The 17,010-nt window shown below is 36.0% G+C and overlaps 3 protein-coding genes across 3 annotated transcripts; 1 reads left to right on the top strand and 2 right to left on the bottom strand.

Annotated features, from left to right (window-relative positions):
• Positions 1-5,151: 5,151 nt before the first annotated feature.
• Positions 5,152-9,793, bottom strand: LOC145102040 (uncharacterized). Its single transcript, XM_079039368.1, has 2 exons — positions 9,306-9,793; positions 5,152-9,124 (listed from the first exon to the last, which is right to left on the bottom strand). Exons 1-2 carry the CDS (start codon positions 9,736-9,738, stop codon positions 8,979-8,981), a joined length of 579 nt encoding a protein of 192 aa, XP_078895494.1. The 5' UTR covers positions 9,739-9,793; the 3' UTR covers positions 5,152-8,978.
• On the top strand, positions 5,427-8,770 carry LOC145102039 (DNA mismatch repair protein MutS, type 2). Its single transcript, XM_079039367.1, has 5 exons — positions 5,427-5,902; positions 6,172-7,030; positions 7,108-7,632; positions 7,701-8,165; positions 8,245-8,770. The coding sequence occupies exons 1-5, from the start codon at positions 5,427-5,429 to the stop codon at positions 8,560-8,562; spliced, it is 2,643 nt and encodes an 880-aa protein (XP_078895493.1). The 3' UTR covers positions 8,563-8,770.
• Positions 9,794-13,060: 3,267 nt separating the features above from the next.
• Positions 13,061-16,378, bottom strand: LOC145102038 (putative heat stress transcription factor B-4a). The gene is made up of 2 exons (XM_079039365.1): positions 15,955-16,378; positions 13,061-13,636 (listed from the first exon to the last, which is right to left on the bottom strand). The coding sequence occupies exons 1-2, from the start codon at positions 16,237-16,239 to the stop codon at positions 13,268-13,270; spliced, it is 654 nt and encodes a 217-aa protein (XP_078895491.1). The 5' UTR covers positions 16,240-16,378; the 3' UTR covers positions 13,061-13,267.
• Positions 16,379-17,010: the final 632 nt, after the last annotated feature.

Below are 17,010 nucleotides of genomic sequence, written 5' to 3'. Positions count from 1 at the left end.
GGGTTTTTTCCTGCCATTTACTATTGTGGCTTACCCCACGATCGATCAACATTGAGAATCACAACCTCTCTTCTTCTCAAAGTCAATCGACAATCTCCAATTTTTTTTCCAATCGATCGACGCCTACACGGTGTCTTCTCCATAATCGATTACAGGTCTCCTTCCCCTTTCTTATTCTTTGTTCTGAATAGAGATCTCAGGTTAGCAATAATACGAGAACATGGGTGTATTTCTTCTGTTGATTTGGTAGGACTAAGATCATTAAGAGTAGTGAAAGTCATGGCTAGGTTGATGATGATTAACGATGGTGGTAATGGGTGGTTGATGGTGTGGTTCAAGGAAGGGGCGAAGGAGTGTTTATGGTGGTGATTGGTGGCTGATTTAGAAGGTTGATGGTGAAAGTTTTCAATTGGTATTTTGGTTGTAATCGGTGGCGGTAAAAAGGATGTATAAGGATGGGTTTGGGTGGTGTTTGGTCAAGTTTGTGAAAAGAGCTAAGTGTGGTTTATGGTGTAGATTGACGGTTCTGTGATGAGGGAATAAAGCGGTGGTTTTTTTATGACGATAGTAGAGCCAAGATATGAAGGATGAAGGCTAGTAAGATAGGTGGTGAAGGGGTGGTTGGAGGGAGAGAGTGTGTGACATCCCCATTTTCACGGTCAGAAAAGACCGATTTTGTTTATGGTTTGTTTAAAAATCAGAGTAACATTTTAAATAAAAGTGTTGCGGAATTTGTTCCCAGAAAAACATGATAATTACATTATCAAGGCATTTCCGAGGAAATGTATTTTTATTCATTTTAAAATATTTGGGATGTCATCGTCAATACAGAAACATAAGCATAAACAGAACTTACATTCATTATCACTAGTGATTTATATCTCCTTAATCTCTCAGTGTAATGTGACTTCATATCAATACCTGTGATATAAATAAACTGAGTGGGTCAGGTTGGGAAACCTGGTGAGTACATAGGGATTTCAATCCCATAATGTTATATCATATATATAATTTAGAACTCACAAAATGTACAATTTCACCATATATGTATAAGCAACTCTTATCCCACCTCGTCGATCCTCACAACGAGACTATCCATACTGTAACGCCTGTGTTTCTGGGCTTGCCATTTTTAGCAATGTAATAGTCTAGGTTAACCTTTGTAACCCGTTTTGACATAATAAAAGTGTATTATTTGAATATTATGTGTTTTGTGCTTAATTGCTTAATTATGTGGTTTGATTAGTTAAGAATAAAAATAAGCGTCAAAATTAAAGTGTGAGATAAGCCCGATATATTTTCATAAAGTTGTAGTGGTCGAAACAAGGATTCCGGAGATATAAGGAATGCCGAAATCCGAGTTATAACGAAGAAGTTATGACCTGTCGAAGTTTCGCGACAGAACCGGCACGACCCAGCGTGACCCAGCGCGACGTAAATAGTGAATTTAAGGTAGATAGATATCTATCCTTAGTGATCTAAATGAGAATTGAAGATCTCATTGATAGTAGTGCAATGACGGAAAGACAGACGGAATCGGAGTTCAGATGAAGGAGTTATGAATTTCGAACGGAGTTTTCTTGTCCCTGCCTACTAAAGATAATATATAAGTAATATACCTATAATATATTAAAAATAAAGTCAAAATTAGCCAATGGAGTCTAAACGAGAGTTGTAGAGCATAATCTCACCTTCGCGGCGATATAAAGAACGTCGAAAACGGAGTTCGTATGCGAAAGTTATGAATTTCTGAAGTTCGGGGCACGAAACCCCAAAACTGTCAGAGCCCACGATGTGGAACAAGGTTGCCACAACGTGGCAAGTGTCCTGACACCTCCGGAAGGCCCCCAGATGTAACTTGGGATGACGCATGCAGTGACGACCAAGCCCACAACGTGGAACAAGGTTGCCACGACGTGGCAAGGGCCAAATTTGCCCTATAAATAGATTTGAAGGGCCAACCGTTTAGGGTTGCTATTTTCTCTCTTCTCTCTCCCGTTTTGCATCGATTTGCGTACCAGAAGTACCGCGAAGCCCCGGTAATATTCCCAAGTTCCGAAGCAAGTCCCGAGATCCCGAAGATCCCGAGAAGTGCGGTTCTCGAGCCAAAGCTATGCCCGCGAGAAGTTCGATTTTTGAAGAGATCTTCCAGATCTGCTGAGGATTACTACTTTTGCAAGTCGTAGAGCTGTCCGATCATCTTCTGATCAAGTGAGTGTGTAGTTATTTTCTTCCAAATACAATAATACGAAGTATTTCAAATAAAATATGTGCTATGTGTATATATTTGGTTGTGTTATGTGTGAATGTGTATTCACTCTCTTCTATCTTTTAGATCTGCTTATTTCTCTATGAGATATGTGTTATGTGTGTGTGCCTCATCTGTTATGTGATATATGTGTTGATTAAAGCATGCTATACAGGTTTTTAAACTATGTATACAAATGTATATTTTTATCTACTAATATGTTGGGTAGAACATGGGTAGATAGTTGGTGTGTAATAAACAGATGAGAGGCCTCGTTGTTGTTTGATTTAGTCATCTAGCGGAGTTTAGATGACGACCACATACTTTTCTAGATAGTCTTGTGGAAACATTAGCAGGTTCGCCACCTGTAGGTGTTAATGAACTTGGGTGTTCATTCGCTGCACTCCATCCCCCTCATGGTTGCCTTATTTGACTTATATTGCTGAGGTACCCCCGAAGCATGTGTTGTCGCCCCGATGAAATATTCTTAGACTAGGTCCCTTATGTTAGTTGTCTTAGGGACATAAAGTGAGAATAACGGGAATGGGTAATTGGGTTATTGTTGATTGGTGAAAATTAAATATGATTATTTATTGTGGGTTGAAAACCCTATATGCTCACCAGGCTCCCAAGCCTGACCCACTCAGTTTTAAATTGTATTACAGGAAGTGGCGGAAGGGCATGAGATGGATGAACCATCAAGTTGTTTTGTTTACAAGTCTGCATATGTTTATATTTGTTATATGACTTGTAATGTATTCGTTTATGCTTATTGGTCTGTATCGGAACATGACACCCCGAGTTTTGATTATAATGAAAATACAATTCTTTTATGAAATGCTTCGGTAAACATTGTTTTATCATGTTTTGTTTTTGGGAACAAATTCCGCAACTCTTTCAAATCAAAAGGATTTACTCTGAAAATATTTAAAAGCATAAATGAAAATCGGTCTTTTCTGGCCGAGATTTTGGGGATGTCACACATACTCTCAAACCTAAGATTAACCGTTTTACCTAATCCATACTCCTGGATCAGAAATGAATGGCTTTACCTAATCCGTACTCTCAGATTAATGACGAATGGTTATGCCTAATCCATACTCTCGGACTAGGGACGAATGACTAATCCATACTCTCGGATTAATGACGAATGATTATGCCTAATCCATACTCTCGGACTAGGGACGAATGACTAATCCATACTCTCGGATTAATGACGAATGATTATGCCTAATCCATACTCTCGGATTAGGGACGAATGACTAATCCATCCTCTCGGATTAATGACGAATGATTATGCCTAATCCATACTCTCGGGCTAGGGATGGATGACTAATCCATGCTCTCGGATTAATGGCGAATGACTATGCCTAATCCATACTCTCGGACTAGGGACGAATGACTATGTCTAATCCATGCTCACGGATTGATGACATATTCTATGAGTATAACTCACTTGTACTCGTAAGAAAATACTACTCAATATTCCTCATAATTAATTCAGGTTTACTCTTTATCCTAAATCATCATATAATCAGGTATGTTCTTTAACACGTATTTCAGGCAACATCAATTAACTCGCACATAAACATATAATTAATACTTCAATCAATACTTGTATTAAAATCATGTTCATGAAAGGAACTATGCACTCACTTGAAAATGTGGTGATTCTGCCCTTGAACAGCGCTTCGTTATCTCAAAAACAATTATCCCTCGATAAAACCTAGTATCAATACCACTAGGGTTTAGTCCAGCGTTAACCGCGACTAATTAATAGTCTAGCTATTATTATTATTATTATTATTATATAAACGTTAAATAATACTCAATATAACTCATAATAATAGTCCAAATAATTATTTTAAGGTCCTAATAATATTACTATATTAAAACATAAGCTATACTAAAGATAGGTTAGGCGTAGCTCACTTACAATGAGTTTTCTCAAAAATCGGGCTTCGCTGGAGCAGCGTTTCCGAGCCGAAAGACTCTTTTCTCGGGACTTTGGGAGCCTCGGGGTTTCCTTCGGGTGCTAGGGGGTTTATCTAGACTTTAGGGGGGCTTAGGGAGCTTAGAGAGAGAGTGTAGAGAGAGAAAGAGAAGTTGGAAGATGTGAGAAATGAGGGTGCCCCGACACTCTATTTATAGGCTGAAAATCATAACTCTCGCATACAAGCTCCGTTTTCGATGTTCTTTATATCCACGCATAGGTAAAAATAAGATCTACAACTTTTATTTTGACTCCATCGGCTAACTCTCGACCGATCTTAAATTTAACAGTAGGAGGAGATTAGACTGCTAAATGACCGCGAAGAATTCGTAACTCCTTCATACGGACTCCGTTTTCGTCTGTCTTTTTACCGTTGAGTTCCTATTAATGAGATCTTCAACTCTTATTTAGGTCGCGTAAGCCAAAAACCGCTCGAACTAAAATTCGAGTTTCGGGTTGTACACTGCTAAGCCGAAACTTTGAAAAATCATAACTTCCTCATACGAAATCAGATTTGGGCGTTCTTTTTGTAGATTTTCTCGGTTTAACATACTCTGCGACTTTGGTTTAGATTACTAAGGCTAAAAAGTCTTCTATCATAAATTCACTTTTTACGCTTCCCCGTGCCGTGCCGGTTCCGTCGCGAAACTTCGACGGGTCATAACTTGTTCGTTATAACTCGGATTTCGGCGTTCTTTATATCTATGGAACCCTTGAGACATATTCTAAAACTTGGTTAAGATTAACCTTCGTAAATAATCTTTCATCAAAAACTTATTTTTGATGCTCATTGTCTTTAAATTGACTAGCCCGGATCTACGAGCGTTAGAAACCCTCTTATTTTTAATTACTAAAATAAATAAATAGATTTTAAAAAATAAAAGAAAAAATAAAAATAAATACTCCAAAATCAAATCGCAACCAAACTAACTCATAAATACTAGCAATCCAAACAAAAAAACCAAAGCCAAAAAACACATAACACATCGATCATATTTACAATTTTATCTAATAATAATTTCGAAGTTAGAAAACCTATTTGGATATGAAGTTAGAAAACCTAAAACCGTTAATGTTGTTGACTCAAAATTCAGTAAACTCCGCGCCGTTTTTCCTCCACCGGCATGGATAAGATTATGTCCTACTACTTCTTACAGAGAATAGCAATCCAAGCTCCATTCGTCCATGGAGCTCTGCAATTTATTCTTTATCACCACTCCCACGAAACTAAAACACTCATATCTCAATCTCAAAACCCAATCCCGTTTAGTTAAATGCTCGGCGGATACTACGAATCGCCGACTCAAACTCGCGGAGTCACTCCAGGACGAGACGTTCAGGATTCTCGAATGGCCGTCGGTGTGTACCCAGGTTTCTTCCTTCACTTCTACCACCATGGGAACTTCGGCTGCCCGAGATGGTCTTGTTCCTATAGGAAGGAGTCCAGAGGAGAGCCGGAGGCTCCTCAATCAGACGTCCGCTGCATTTGCGCTTCCTTTTCCGCCTGATTTCTCCGGAATCGAAGATGTTTCGGATATCATCGAGTCTTCAGTCGCTCGTCAGTTGCTTTCCATAAGAGAAATTTCTGCGGTAAAACGGACTTTGCGATCGGCTAGGGATCTGTTCGAACAGTTGAAGAAGATTTCTCTCCAATCGGAAAGGTATACTATACACTAGGTCGGTTTTTGCTTTCAATTCTGTTACCTCTTTGAAATCCTTATACTTTTAACCGAATTCAATATAAAATTTAAACTAGCATCATCCGTTCAATTCTTCTAGCGCATTTGATTCCTGATCCAAGCCGTTGTTTACATTAGCCCTAAAATACAAAGAGAATCGTAAAATACAAATCGTTGAGTGTGGTGCCTTCTCACATTCTATTTCAGTTAGAACTAGTTTCATTGGATATCATCTTCATTGCATTAACCAGGTACTATCCTCTGCTTGAAATTCTTCAGAATTGCAATTTTTTAACGGATCTGGAGCAGAAAATAGAGTACTGTATAGACTCCAAATTCTCAACCATACTCGACAGAGCCAGTGAAGATCTAGAGATCATTAGATCAGAAAGAAAAAGCAACATGGAAGATCTGGACTCTCTGTTGAAAGACATATCAACTAAGATTTTTCTATCCGGAGGTATTGACAAACCATTGGTAACCAAACGTAGGTCAAGAATGTGTGTTGGCATCAGAGCTTCTCATAAATCATTACTTCCAAATGGTGTCGTTTTGGATGTTAGCAGCTCTGGAGCGACATATTTCATGGAACCCAAAGAGGCTGTAGACTTGAACAACATGGAAGTAAGGCTTTCAAATGCTGAGAGGGTTGAAGAACAAGCCATATTAGGGTTGCTCACATCTGAAATTTCACAATCAGAGTCTGAGATTAAGTACTTGTTAGATAGAGTTCTAGCGGTTGATTTTGCAATTGCAAGAGCTGCTCATGCTCGATGGATCAATGGAGTATGTCCACTCATATGTGGCTCTGGTTCTGTAGATATTGAAGGTATACGCCATCCTTTGCTTCTTGAAGCCTCTCTGAAACAAGGAGTGATTGATCATCAATCTTTTGATTCATTCCCATTTCCTGTTCCTATTGACATCAAAGTCAGAGATGAAACAAGAGTGGTTGTGATCTCAGGGCCTAACACTGGAGGAAAAACTGCTTCTATGAAAACATTAGGATTGGCATCTATTATGCTGAAGGCTGGCATGTATTTACCTGCTAAAAATCAACCAACTCTTCCATGGTTTGATCTTATTCTAGCAGATATTGGAGATCACCAGGTAATAAATACACTAATACTCTACACTTGTAGTTAAAAAGAAGCAACATTCTGACATTCTCATTCTTATAATTATAGTCTCTGGAACAAAGCCTCTCAACTTTCAGTGGCCACCTGTCACGAATTTGCAAGATGTTGGAAGTGACCTCAAAACAATCACTCATTCTTATCGATGAAATTGGAAGTGGAACTGATCCATCAGAAGGGGTGGCACTTTCCACCAGCATATTAGAGTATCTTAAAGATAGAGTCAACCTAGCAGTTACAACTACACATTATGCAGATTTATCTCTTTTAAAGGAAAAGAATTCCCAATATGAGAATGCAGCAATGGAGTTTTCTTTAGAGACTTTACAACCCACGTACAAAATACTTTGGGGAAGCACAGGCGAGTCAAACGCGTTGACCATTGCTAAATCAATTGGTTTTGATGAAAAAATAGTTGAACGAGCACAAACATGGGTGAAAAGATTAATGCCTGATAAGGCTGAGAAGCGAAAAGGTTTGCTTTATCAGTCGTTAATGGAAGAAAAAAACAGATTAGAAATTCAAGCTAACAGAGCTGCAGATATATATTCGAATACCATGACTCTGTATAATGAGGTACGCTTTCTTTGTTTGATATAGTGAACTCTTTTCTGTACTTTACACTCTGTTTTTTCATTGTAAAGATAAGGGATGAGGCGGATGATCTTGTGGGACGTGAGGCTGCTCTTAAGGCGAAGGAAACTCAAAAAATCCAAAAGGAAATAGCAACAGTGAAATCTCAGTTAGAGAAAATAGTGGAGGATTTTGAAGCTGGAATTAGAAGTACAAGTATTGATCAACTTAATACGCTTCTTAAGGAATCCGAATCTGCCATTTCATCAATTGTTGAATCTCACAAGAATGCTGAAGACTCATCTGTCATAAAAACCGATAGGTCTACTTTTACAGTAAAGCTTGGAGATCAAGTAATTGTGAGCGGATTAGGAAACAAACAGGCAACCATAGTCGAGCCACCTGGCACAACCGATGGCACTGCCCTTGTTCAATATGGAAAAATTAGGGTTCGTGTGAATCTAAACACCATAACACCTCTTCCCAATTCTGATATCATTCAGACTGCTAATTCAAAATCAAACACAAAAAAACAGGTATGCAATAGGGGAATTACATTTTTTTTTATTAAATAACTAATTTGATCGAGAAGTATATATGTATATGTGTGTGTAGGGAGGGACACGGAGGATTAAAAGCCTTAAGAATTTATCAGAGGGAAGCAATAGTGAAGTGGTTTCGTATGGACCGGTGTTGCAGACATCAAAAAACACGGTTGATTTACGCGGTATGCGAGTGGAGGAAGCGTCTCACAATCTTAATTTGGCGATTAATATAAGCGGGTCTAACTCGGTTTTGTTTGTAATCCATGGGATGGGTACGGGTGTTGTGAAGGAATGCGCGCTCCAAATATTAAAAAAACATCCGCGGGTTGTCAAGTTTGAACAGGATGGTCCGACTAATTATGGCTGTACAGTTGCTTACATCAAATGAATATATATGCGGTATGGATAACATTTCTTTGGGTAATGTGCATAAAATGTCATTTAAGAATTTGCTTTTTTATTTAGGAAAAATACAGAAAATCGTATTGATTATTTTTGTATTTAAATCGTAGGAAAAAGGATATTTTGTAAATGACCAAAAATTTATAATGGTTTGATCACTGCTATAAATATTTAAGTGACTAAATTGAAAATTAGTGTAAATGTGCTTAATGTATTTACATCATAGTCATACTATACTTGTTTATATTTTGTGACTTGATTTGGTCTCCGAAAGTAGACAAAAGAAGCAAAAATAAATGCGACATACCTAATAATTTTTATTTATCGGAAGATGATAAATTGAGTAAAGTTGTTTTGAGAGAAAATACAATAATTAGTGATATCATAGAAAAGAAAAGGTGTTTAGGGTGATGAGGTTGGAGCCATGTCTTCAGGACCGGCCCTTTTCATGGTGGGATCCATGGCCATGGGTGGAAAATTGATGGGGCTCATGGTGTAGTGCATCGCATAGCCATTTGAACAATGACATTGTACGCCTCTACCTGTACCTGTAAAATAATCATTTAATAAACTGTGAGACTGAATGCCACGTGGGTCAACAATCAGTTATTTAGTACATGTCTTAGTCTGTTTATATATATGTTTGTACATAAATGGAGTTAACGTGGATTTTAGTTATTTGATTGTAGAATTTATATAGATAGATAGAGTAGCATACTTAAGCATCACCTGATTTGGCATTTGATCCACCACCATAGCCACCTCCCTCTCCCCATGAGGACACCTCTGGCACGAAAGCTCCAAACGGGAATGCCGGAAACGGGTTGATCTTATGAAACCCGAAGGTGGCACCGCCACTACCATGGCCTCCTCCATAGATTCCTCCTCCACCTTCCTCCCAACCAGGGGTGGTCGCCTGAGCCTGGTGGCCGTCGCAACCGCTAGCCGGGGCACCATTTCCATCATCCATCCGTAAGCTTTCATCTTCACCGCTATCATCCATCTGGAGCTTAGGTAATCTGGTCGGTTTAGGTGGCTTTTCCTCATGATCCAAGTCAGCTACTTTAGGAGGCTTGACCATGTGAGCCATGGCTAGGGTTGAGCCCATGAGGGCTAAGATGGCTAAGCAGACCCATTGTCTAGTAGATGTAGATGTTGCCATTGTTATTATGACTCAATGAGTCCTTTGGGCGTGGGAAGTTATTAATATTGGGGTTTTATGTGGTGAAGATATGGGCTTTTTGTTTGTGTTGTTTTGTGTGAGCAAATAAAGGTGATAATAGTTGAGGGTGGTGCAAGTAACAAAACAAATCACATGAGTATCTCATTTCTCTCCTTGACGTTTGGTGCATGAAAACCATATGGGATTTCATGTAAATAATCCATTTATAAACTTTACCGTAAACTACAGAAATCATCCCTAGACGTATGCTAAATCTACAATTTCAGTCCCTTGACTACGGTTTTGAACTTTCACAAACTATTGATTAGCTTACACTTTACCTTCATACTAACATAGTCATTAGTTTTGTATCTATTGAGAAACGGTTGAGACGTGACACATTTCAAGGGGCATAATGGTCATGTAATCATTACTCCTTTTTCAAAACTGTACGACAACTTATATGTACAACATGGAAAATCGTTCTTACCAAGTTACTATTGGAACCGGTTTTGTCCATTGTGGATGAAGCAAGAGTTCGTGTTTCTGATAAACAATATGTGAAACCTTATACTTTGGATTAGGAAAATTTAGAGTTGTTATAAGTTATAGCTGTAATTAACTTGGAATTTCTATTAAACTTCCAGAAATGATCTTCAATGTTGTAATTGTACATGATGTATATGAGATTAGGTCATTATGATGTAGAACATATTGAGACCTTAAACAATAATAAACATTATCCTTTATGGATAAGCGAGAGTCCGACAAAAGGTGTGCCAAGATCTCCAACTTAAAACATACATAACTTTTGATCCGTTGGAAGTTGTGATGTTCATCTTAATGTACCGAAAGCTCTCAAAGGGCTGGAGCTCATGAAAAATTGACACGGATGGTTTGCATCAACGGATTGAGACAATGTCTTCGTTTTTATCACCAATTTTCGAATTCCCCTCAATTCTGTTACATTTTCCATTTTATCTATATTCAATTCTAATTCTAAATCAAGTGAAATCCGTGAATTCCATCAATCAAAAGATATCAAATTTAATTTTGCAGCCATTGTAAAATCCCGTTACCAAGCTTTAAATTCGGTTGGTCGGACGTTAAAGCATTTTTCGACATAGTTTGACAAAATAATAACATGCTTGCATGGGTGATTATTTGCATTATTTATATACTTTGTGAGATTTTATGGTGTTTATGGGATAAAAGGGAGGAGGTGATGGCTGTGACAGTGGCAATGCTGGTGTGGAGGTGGTGGAGAAAAGGGAGGCGGTGGCATTACATATTAATATATGAATATTACATTTACCGTCACGCTGGTATGCTGAAGTGCTTAAATAGCAATGAAAAAATGTGATTAGATTCATTCTCGTGTTCTCAATGATGGCTAAGTTCATTTAGATTTTAGACACATATCGAATAATTTGAATAAGTTGTTCTACTAAGGGAACTTACTGAACTTGATATATTTTGTTTTTGTCGTACATATTTTTCTATATTGTTGCATCTATTATAATTTAACTAAATTATCCTATAAAAGCTTGGTTAAAATAACTTCTATTGTGTATATGGTTTAACAAAATTAATAAATGTACATATATGATTATCCATATGAACTTCGCCCGACCAGACGTCTATTATTTTTTTTTTATATTTTCATGTCGATTATAATTTAATTAAATTTATCCAAAAAACTTTGTTCAAACAACCTCTATTGCGTATATTGGCTTAATAAAATTAATAGATGTTTGTACAAAGTTATTCATGTTAACATGTGGTTATTTAAACAGAAGTTTAATGTTGACGGTTCATTATCACGCTATAAAGCATGTCTTGTGGCAAACGATCGAAGTCAACAATAAGTGATTGATTGTGATGAGACTTTTAGCCAGATTGTCAAACCAACTATTATTCATACTGTTCTTGGTCTTGCTATTTCCACTGGCCGATTTACCAGCTTGATGTGAAGAATGTTTTTCTTCACAGTCATCTTCAGAAGGTTATGTACATGCATCTGCCCCCGGGCTTTCGAGATCTGCAATATCCGGATCATGTATTTCACCTTCAACGATCCTTATATGACCTAAAATAGGCTCCCAGAGCCTGGTACTAGCGGTTCACTCAGCATGTTCTTCACATGGGATTCAAACACAATCTTACTGATTCCTTTCTCTTCATTTATCATCAGGGTACCGATACAACATATCTACTCCTATACATTGGCGCTCTTAACTACTTTCTTGGGATCTCTACCACCTGTTCCCTGCAGGGTCTTTTCCTCTTTCAACATAAGTATACCTCTGAGATTCTCGAGCGCGCACATATGCTCCAGTGCAATCCAGCTTGCACACCTGCTGAGGCCACACATAAGCTGGATGCTACTGACCCCCAGTCGTTGATCCCTCGCTTTACCGCAGCTTGGCTGGGGAACTTTAGTATCACATTCACTAGACCAGATATTGCCTTTGCTGTTCAACAGATTTTTCTATTCATGCATGATCCTTGCAAACCTCACATGCATGCCCTTAAACACATTTTGTGCTATCTTCGCAGGACTCTAGACCATGGCTTACAGTTATATGTTTCCTCTACGTCCGATCTTTGTGTGTACTCAGATGCAGACTGGGGGGATGTCTAGTTTCCTGCCATTCCACTTCTGGATATTATGCATTTTTGGGTGATAATCTTATATCCTGGTCGTCTAAACGACAAGGTGTCATTTCACGCTCCAGTGCAGAGGCCAAGTATCGCGGCGTTGCTAACGCTGTTGCAGAGACTTGCTGGGTTCATAACTTACTTCGGGAGATTGGATGTCCGCCTACCAAAACCATTATTGTTTATTGTGACAACATCAACTCCGTTTACATGACTTCCAACCCAGTTCAACATCAACGAGCAAAACACATCGAGATTGATATTCACTTTGTGTACGATCTAGTTGCCCGTGGTCGTGTTCGTGTTTTCACGTTCTGTCCTCAGCTCAGTATGCCGATATCTTTACCAAATGACTTCTGGCTACTCTTTTTAATGATTTCAAGACAGTTTAAACATTCGAAACTCTCCTCGTGCTCAAACTGTGGGGGATGTTAGTGGACTCATATTCATGTATTAGTTGGTATTTAGCCCATTAGAAGTATATGTATTGTATGTATCAGCCCATGGCCTCCTTGTATTTATACCTTTCAGTAATGCAATGTTGATTACAAGGAAATCATTGATTATCAAAACGTAGCTAACATACAGTTGGTTTGGCGGCTGTATTGTGCTGTTGGGCCTTTAAGGTTAAAGTTTTTGTATGTATTTATGCAATAAGCAATACAAAGAAAAGGTTTTTATTAAACCCAATTAAGTTGTTAATACTTGTGCTTAATTTTTTTGTGTATATATATACACACACACATTCATCCCCTCAAAACCATATATTTTTGGTTGATTTCAAGGCTACGAAAGGATTAAAAAAGAAAGTTTTAAAGTAAAATTTCATGACTGATAGACATAGTAACGAACTAAGAAACCAGTATTATCAACGTAAGAATTTATTACTATCATTGTGTTGGAATTGGTTATTATTACCCATGTAATGAGAAACACAATCCAAGAGCTTCGTTTCCATGGATTTAAAGTGTTGTATTTGCATTTCCAATTCCATTTTCTCCTTTTTGAGGTTCTTGTTTTCTTCCATGAGTAAAACCATGCTCTCTTCTTCAATGGATGATGATGATGGTGTTTGATTATGATGATGATCGGTTTCTCCTGATGAAGGCTTCAGGTATGTGGGAAACACACTGGGCTCACATTTCTTTCTGCTCATCTCCATAAGAAGGTGTCTGCAACCCTTTTGAAACTTCTCATGTTGAAACTCCCACCTCTTTGAAGCTGTTTTCTTAAATCCCTGTAAACCATTTCTATCAAACTTTCTCATATGTATTTGTGTGTGTAGAATCAGATTTTTGCTCTAATAAAATTAGGTAACTTTTATATTTTATTCTTAAAATACCTTTGTGTAGCAATTATCCACACATTCTTCAAGAAATATAACATCGTCAATAATCACATATTATAGTCAAATTTTACAAACACTATATATAAATATTATAATTATCAAAATTTTGAATTACAGAACATTCAAAGAGAACCAAAAGATTGAAGTCAATCAATCAACCAATGTGTTCTATTCTTATAAAAGCCCCTAAATTCCACCATATATTCTAAAGGCACGTGGGCAAGAATCTTTGGCTTTCAACAGCCAAGACTTCCATGCCACAACAAAACAAACATTATTAAACACAAATGTAATTAATCAAATTTTTGTTGTTGAATAAATATAATATTTTATCCATTTTTATTGTTTTCTATTATTAATCATAGAGAAATATTAATATATACCAATTTCAATACATTTTTTTTGAAATGGAGGAAATTCTATTATAAAAAGACTAGCAAAGTGTTAAAGAAAACAATACTTTATCTGTCTTTAATCCAAAGGAATAAATGTATTGGGAGAATCACGAAAGAGCTTCGGATATGCATGATTCTTCCTTCTGGTCTATGCTAAAGGACAATTCAGATATAAAACTAATTGTTAACTATTATTATTAAATTATATGTCAAGCTAAAAGTTGTGTTTAATTTCAAATAGTTTTAATGGTATATTTTTATTGAAATTGAAAAATATTAATAATTATATTAAAATTTCTCAAAACTTATTAAAAATTGCCTCTAAAAGAGTAAATATGGCGGCTACCACCAATTTAATCCGTTAAGTAACAATAATCAACAATTAAAGATATATCACTGCACTTTTTGTACACCGAAAGTTATTAATTACTTTTAAAAAGTTTATTTTAGAGTGCATTATAGAAAGATAATAATAATAATAATAATAAATTATGATAAAAATCATCATTTAAGCCGCCTATAGCTATTTCAATCCATTTTAAGACCCACGTATGAGTAATCATAATATCCTAATAGTAATATTTTGGATGTGTAAGTGTTTAAACCTCAGAGATCTTCTGTATGGAATTTTACTTCTATACAAATAAAAGTTTAAAAATATGAGTTACAAAAGCCCCCATCTTTGTTTTCCAATGAGATTCGTCAAAGACCGATCCAATTAAGTACCAAAAAACTAATAGCAAAAATCTAAATTAATTGATAATCATATATGCATGTTCTTACAATGTAAAGATTTTCAACTAAATACTCTTTAAAATACGGTAGTTTAATTGCAAATAATTAAGACTTATATATATAATACACATCGATGTTAATAACTCCTCCAATGGCTTTATGCTCACTTTCTCAAATCATGAAGCTCACTTTTCCCTAAAGAACAAACCCATTTACCAACTAAAGATGAACAAAGTTAACTTTTTATAACGGTTAGCTACATTTCCATACGTTTTGCACTAAGGGTTATAACTTTATCTTGACAATATATAAACACACACATGCATATGTACTTACATAAACAAAGATGGTCAAATTAGGTAGGTAGTCTCATGGCCAAAAAGAATCTTATATGTTTTGCTAGTGTATTTAAGAAATGAGAAACACGGGTGGAATTTATATAACTATATAATATATATAGCATATGCTAACTTGAGATTAGTGTAAAGAATGATCGATCAATTGTTCAAATGTATATGAATAAACAAAGAGTTTTAATGAAAACGTACGTACGTGTATGTGTGTATGTGTTATACACATTCATTACCATATAGGTCATACATCACACTCTACATATAAAACAAAATATGATAAATATTGACTTTGAAAATCATACTTCTTAATTTTTTCGGTAGGTAAGGTTTAGGAAAAAGAATTTACATTGTTTCATAAGACTAGCTAACTGACTAAGTAACCTTTGATTTTTCAGATATATTTGTTAGAAATAGTACTTTATTGCTATTTTTTTTTGTTATGAACAATGCTGTAAGTACATTTTAATAAAACAATATGACGTAAAATATTTATATCTCAAGGTAGTTAATTTTTATTTTTATTTTGGATTTTCGATAGAGTATATATCTTTGATTTGTTCGTGAAAAAAATCTGCAGAAATTGGCTCAGTTTGTTCTTAATACGATTTGATTAAACGAACCAATTTAATCATCATATTTTAAACAAAAACAAATCAAAGAAATAATTTTTCGCCTGTATATATATTTGAAAAAGAGAGAGACTAGAGACAGAGTGAAAACATACATAGGTATTGAGTTGACGAATGAAGCTTGAGAAGTTATTATGTTTGAAGTAACGTGGCAACATATGCTCGGAGAACTCCGCCGGAGACCACACCACAAAACCATTCCCCTCCGTGTTCCATGACACAATCCGCCCTCCACCGCTGCAATTCTCTTCTCTCTCCTCTTCTTCCTCCAATAAATCGTAAGTCTTTGACAAAAACGGTGCTGGGAGTTTAGCCTTGGGGGATGCTGTGGTTGATCTCCGGCTAGATGTTGATGGATCTGGCGGATGATCGGCGTCCATGGTGATTTGAAGAGGTACGTTGATCTGCCGGCGAGTGAACACCGAGAAAAGAGTTTAAAGCCGAGGTTAATGAGAGTGGGGTATTTGTAGAATATAGAGGTAGGGAAGATGGCATGTCACATTTGTGATTTGTCTTTGGTTTTTGCCCCTCAAGTGCATGCATGATACAATTTTAATAATTCCTTCTAAAAATACCCTACTCATAAATTCTTATAATTTAGAAAAGATAATAACAATGAATTGCCAATATAACAAAATTTTGTAATTTTTTACATTTAATTATTTTTTAATATTTCTCCAATAAACTAAAATAAAATGTTAAAAAATCATTATTGACCAATGAATTATTTTAAATGTTTAGAAAACATCAATTTACACTTTATTAAATAAACCATGAAAACTGTCCCAAATTTGTCCAGATGACATGTTATAGAAAGTACAACATGCTAACAACTTTCTTTTTTGTATAATTTTGACTAAAATTTTAAGCTTTGTTGCAAATTTCTTCAATTTTTTATAACTTTCAACTCACATGTTTTTAAAAACTGTTTTTTTTTTCCTATAAATTTACTTGTTTACAACTTTTTACAAAAACTATTTTTACATTTTTTTATAAAGTTACTAATTTTATGACTTTTACAACTATTTGCTCCAACTTTTTTCTACACCGTAGTTTTTCATTAAAAAATTAACTTGTAAAAATAAAAATGTTATAAATTGAAGCATGTTTATAAAATATGTTTTGGCCAAATTCGTAAAATATACTAAAAT

The sequence above is a fragment of the Lactuca serriola genome, chromosome 4 (genome assembly GCF_051521515.1).
Source record: "Lactuca serriola cultivar US96UC23 chromosome 4, Lser_US96UC23_V15, whole genome shotgun sequence".
Taxonomy (NCBI): Eukaryota; Viridiplantae; Streptophyta; class Magnoliopsida; order Asterales; family Asteraceae; genus Lactuca; species Lactuca serriola.
Note: the sequence above shows the minus strand (reverse complement) of the source record. Positions and strands in the feature narration are given on the sequence as shown.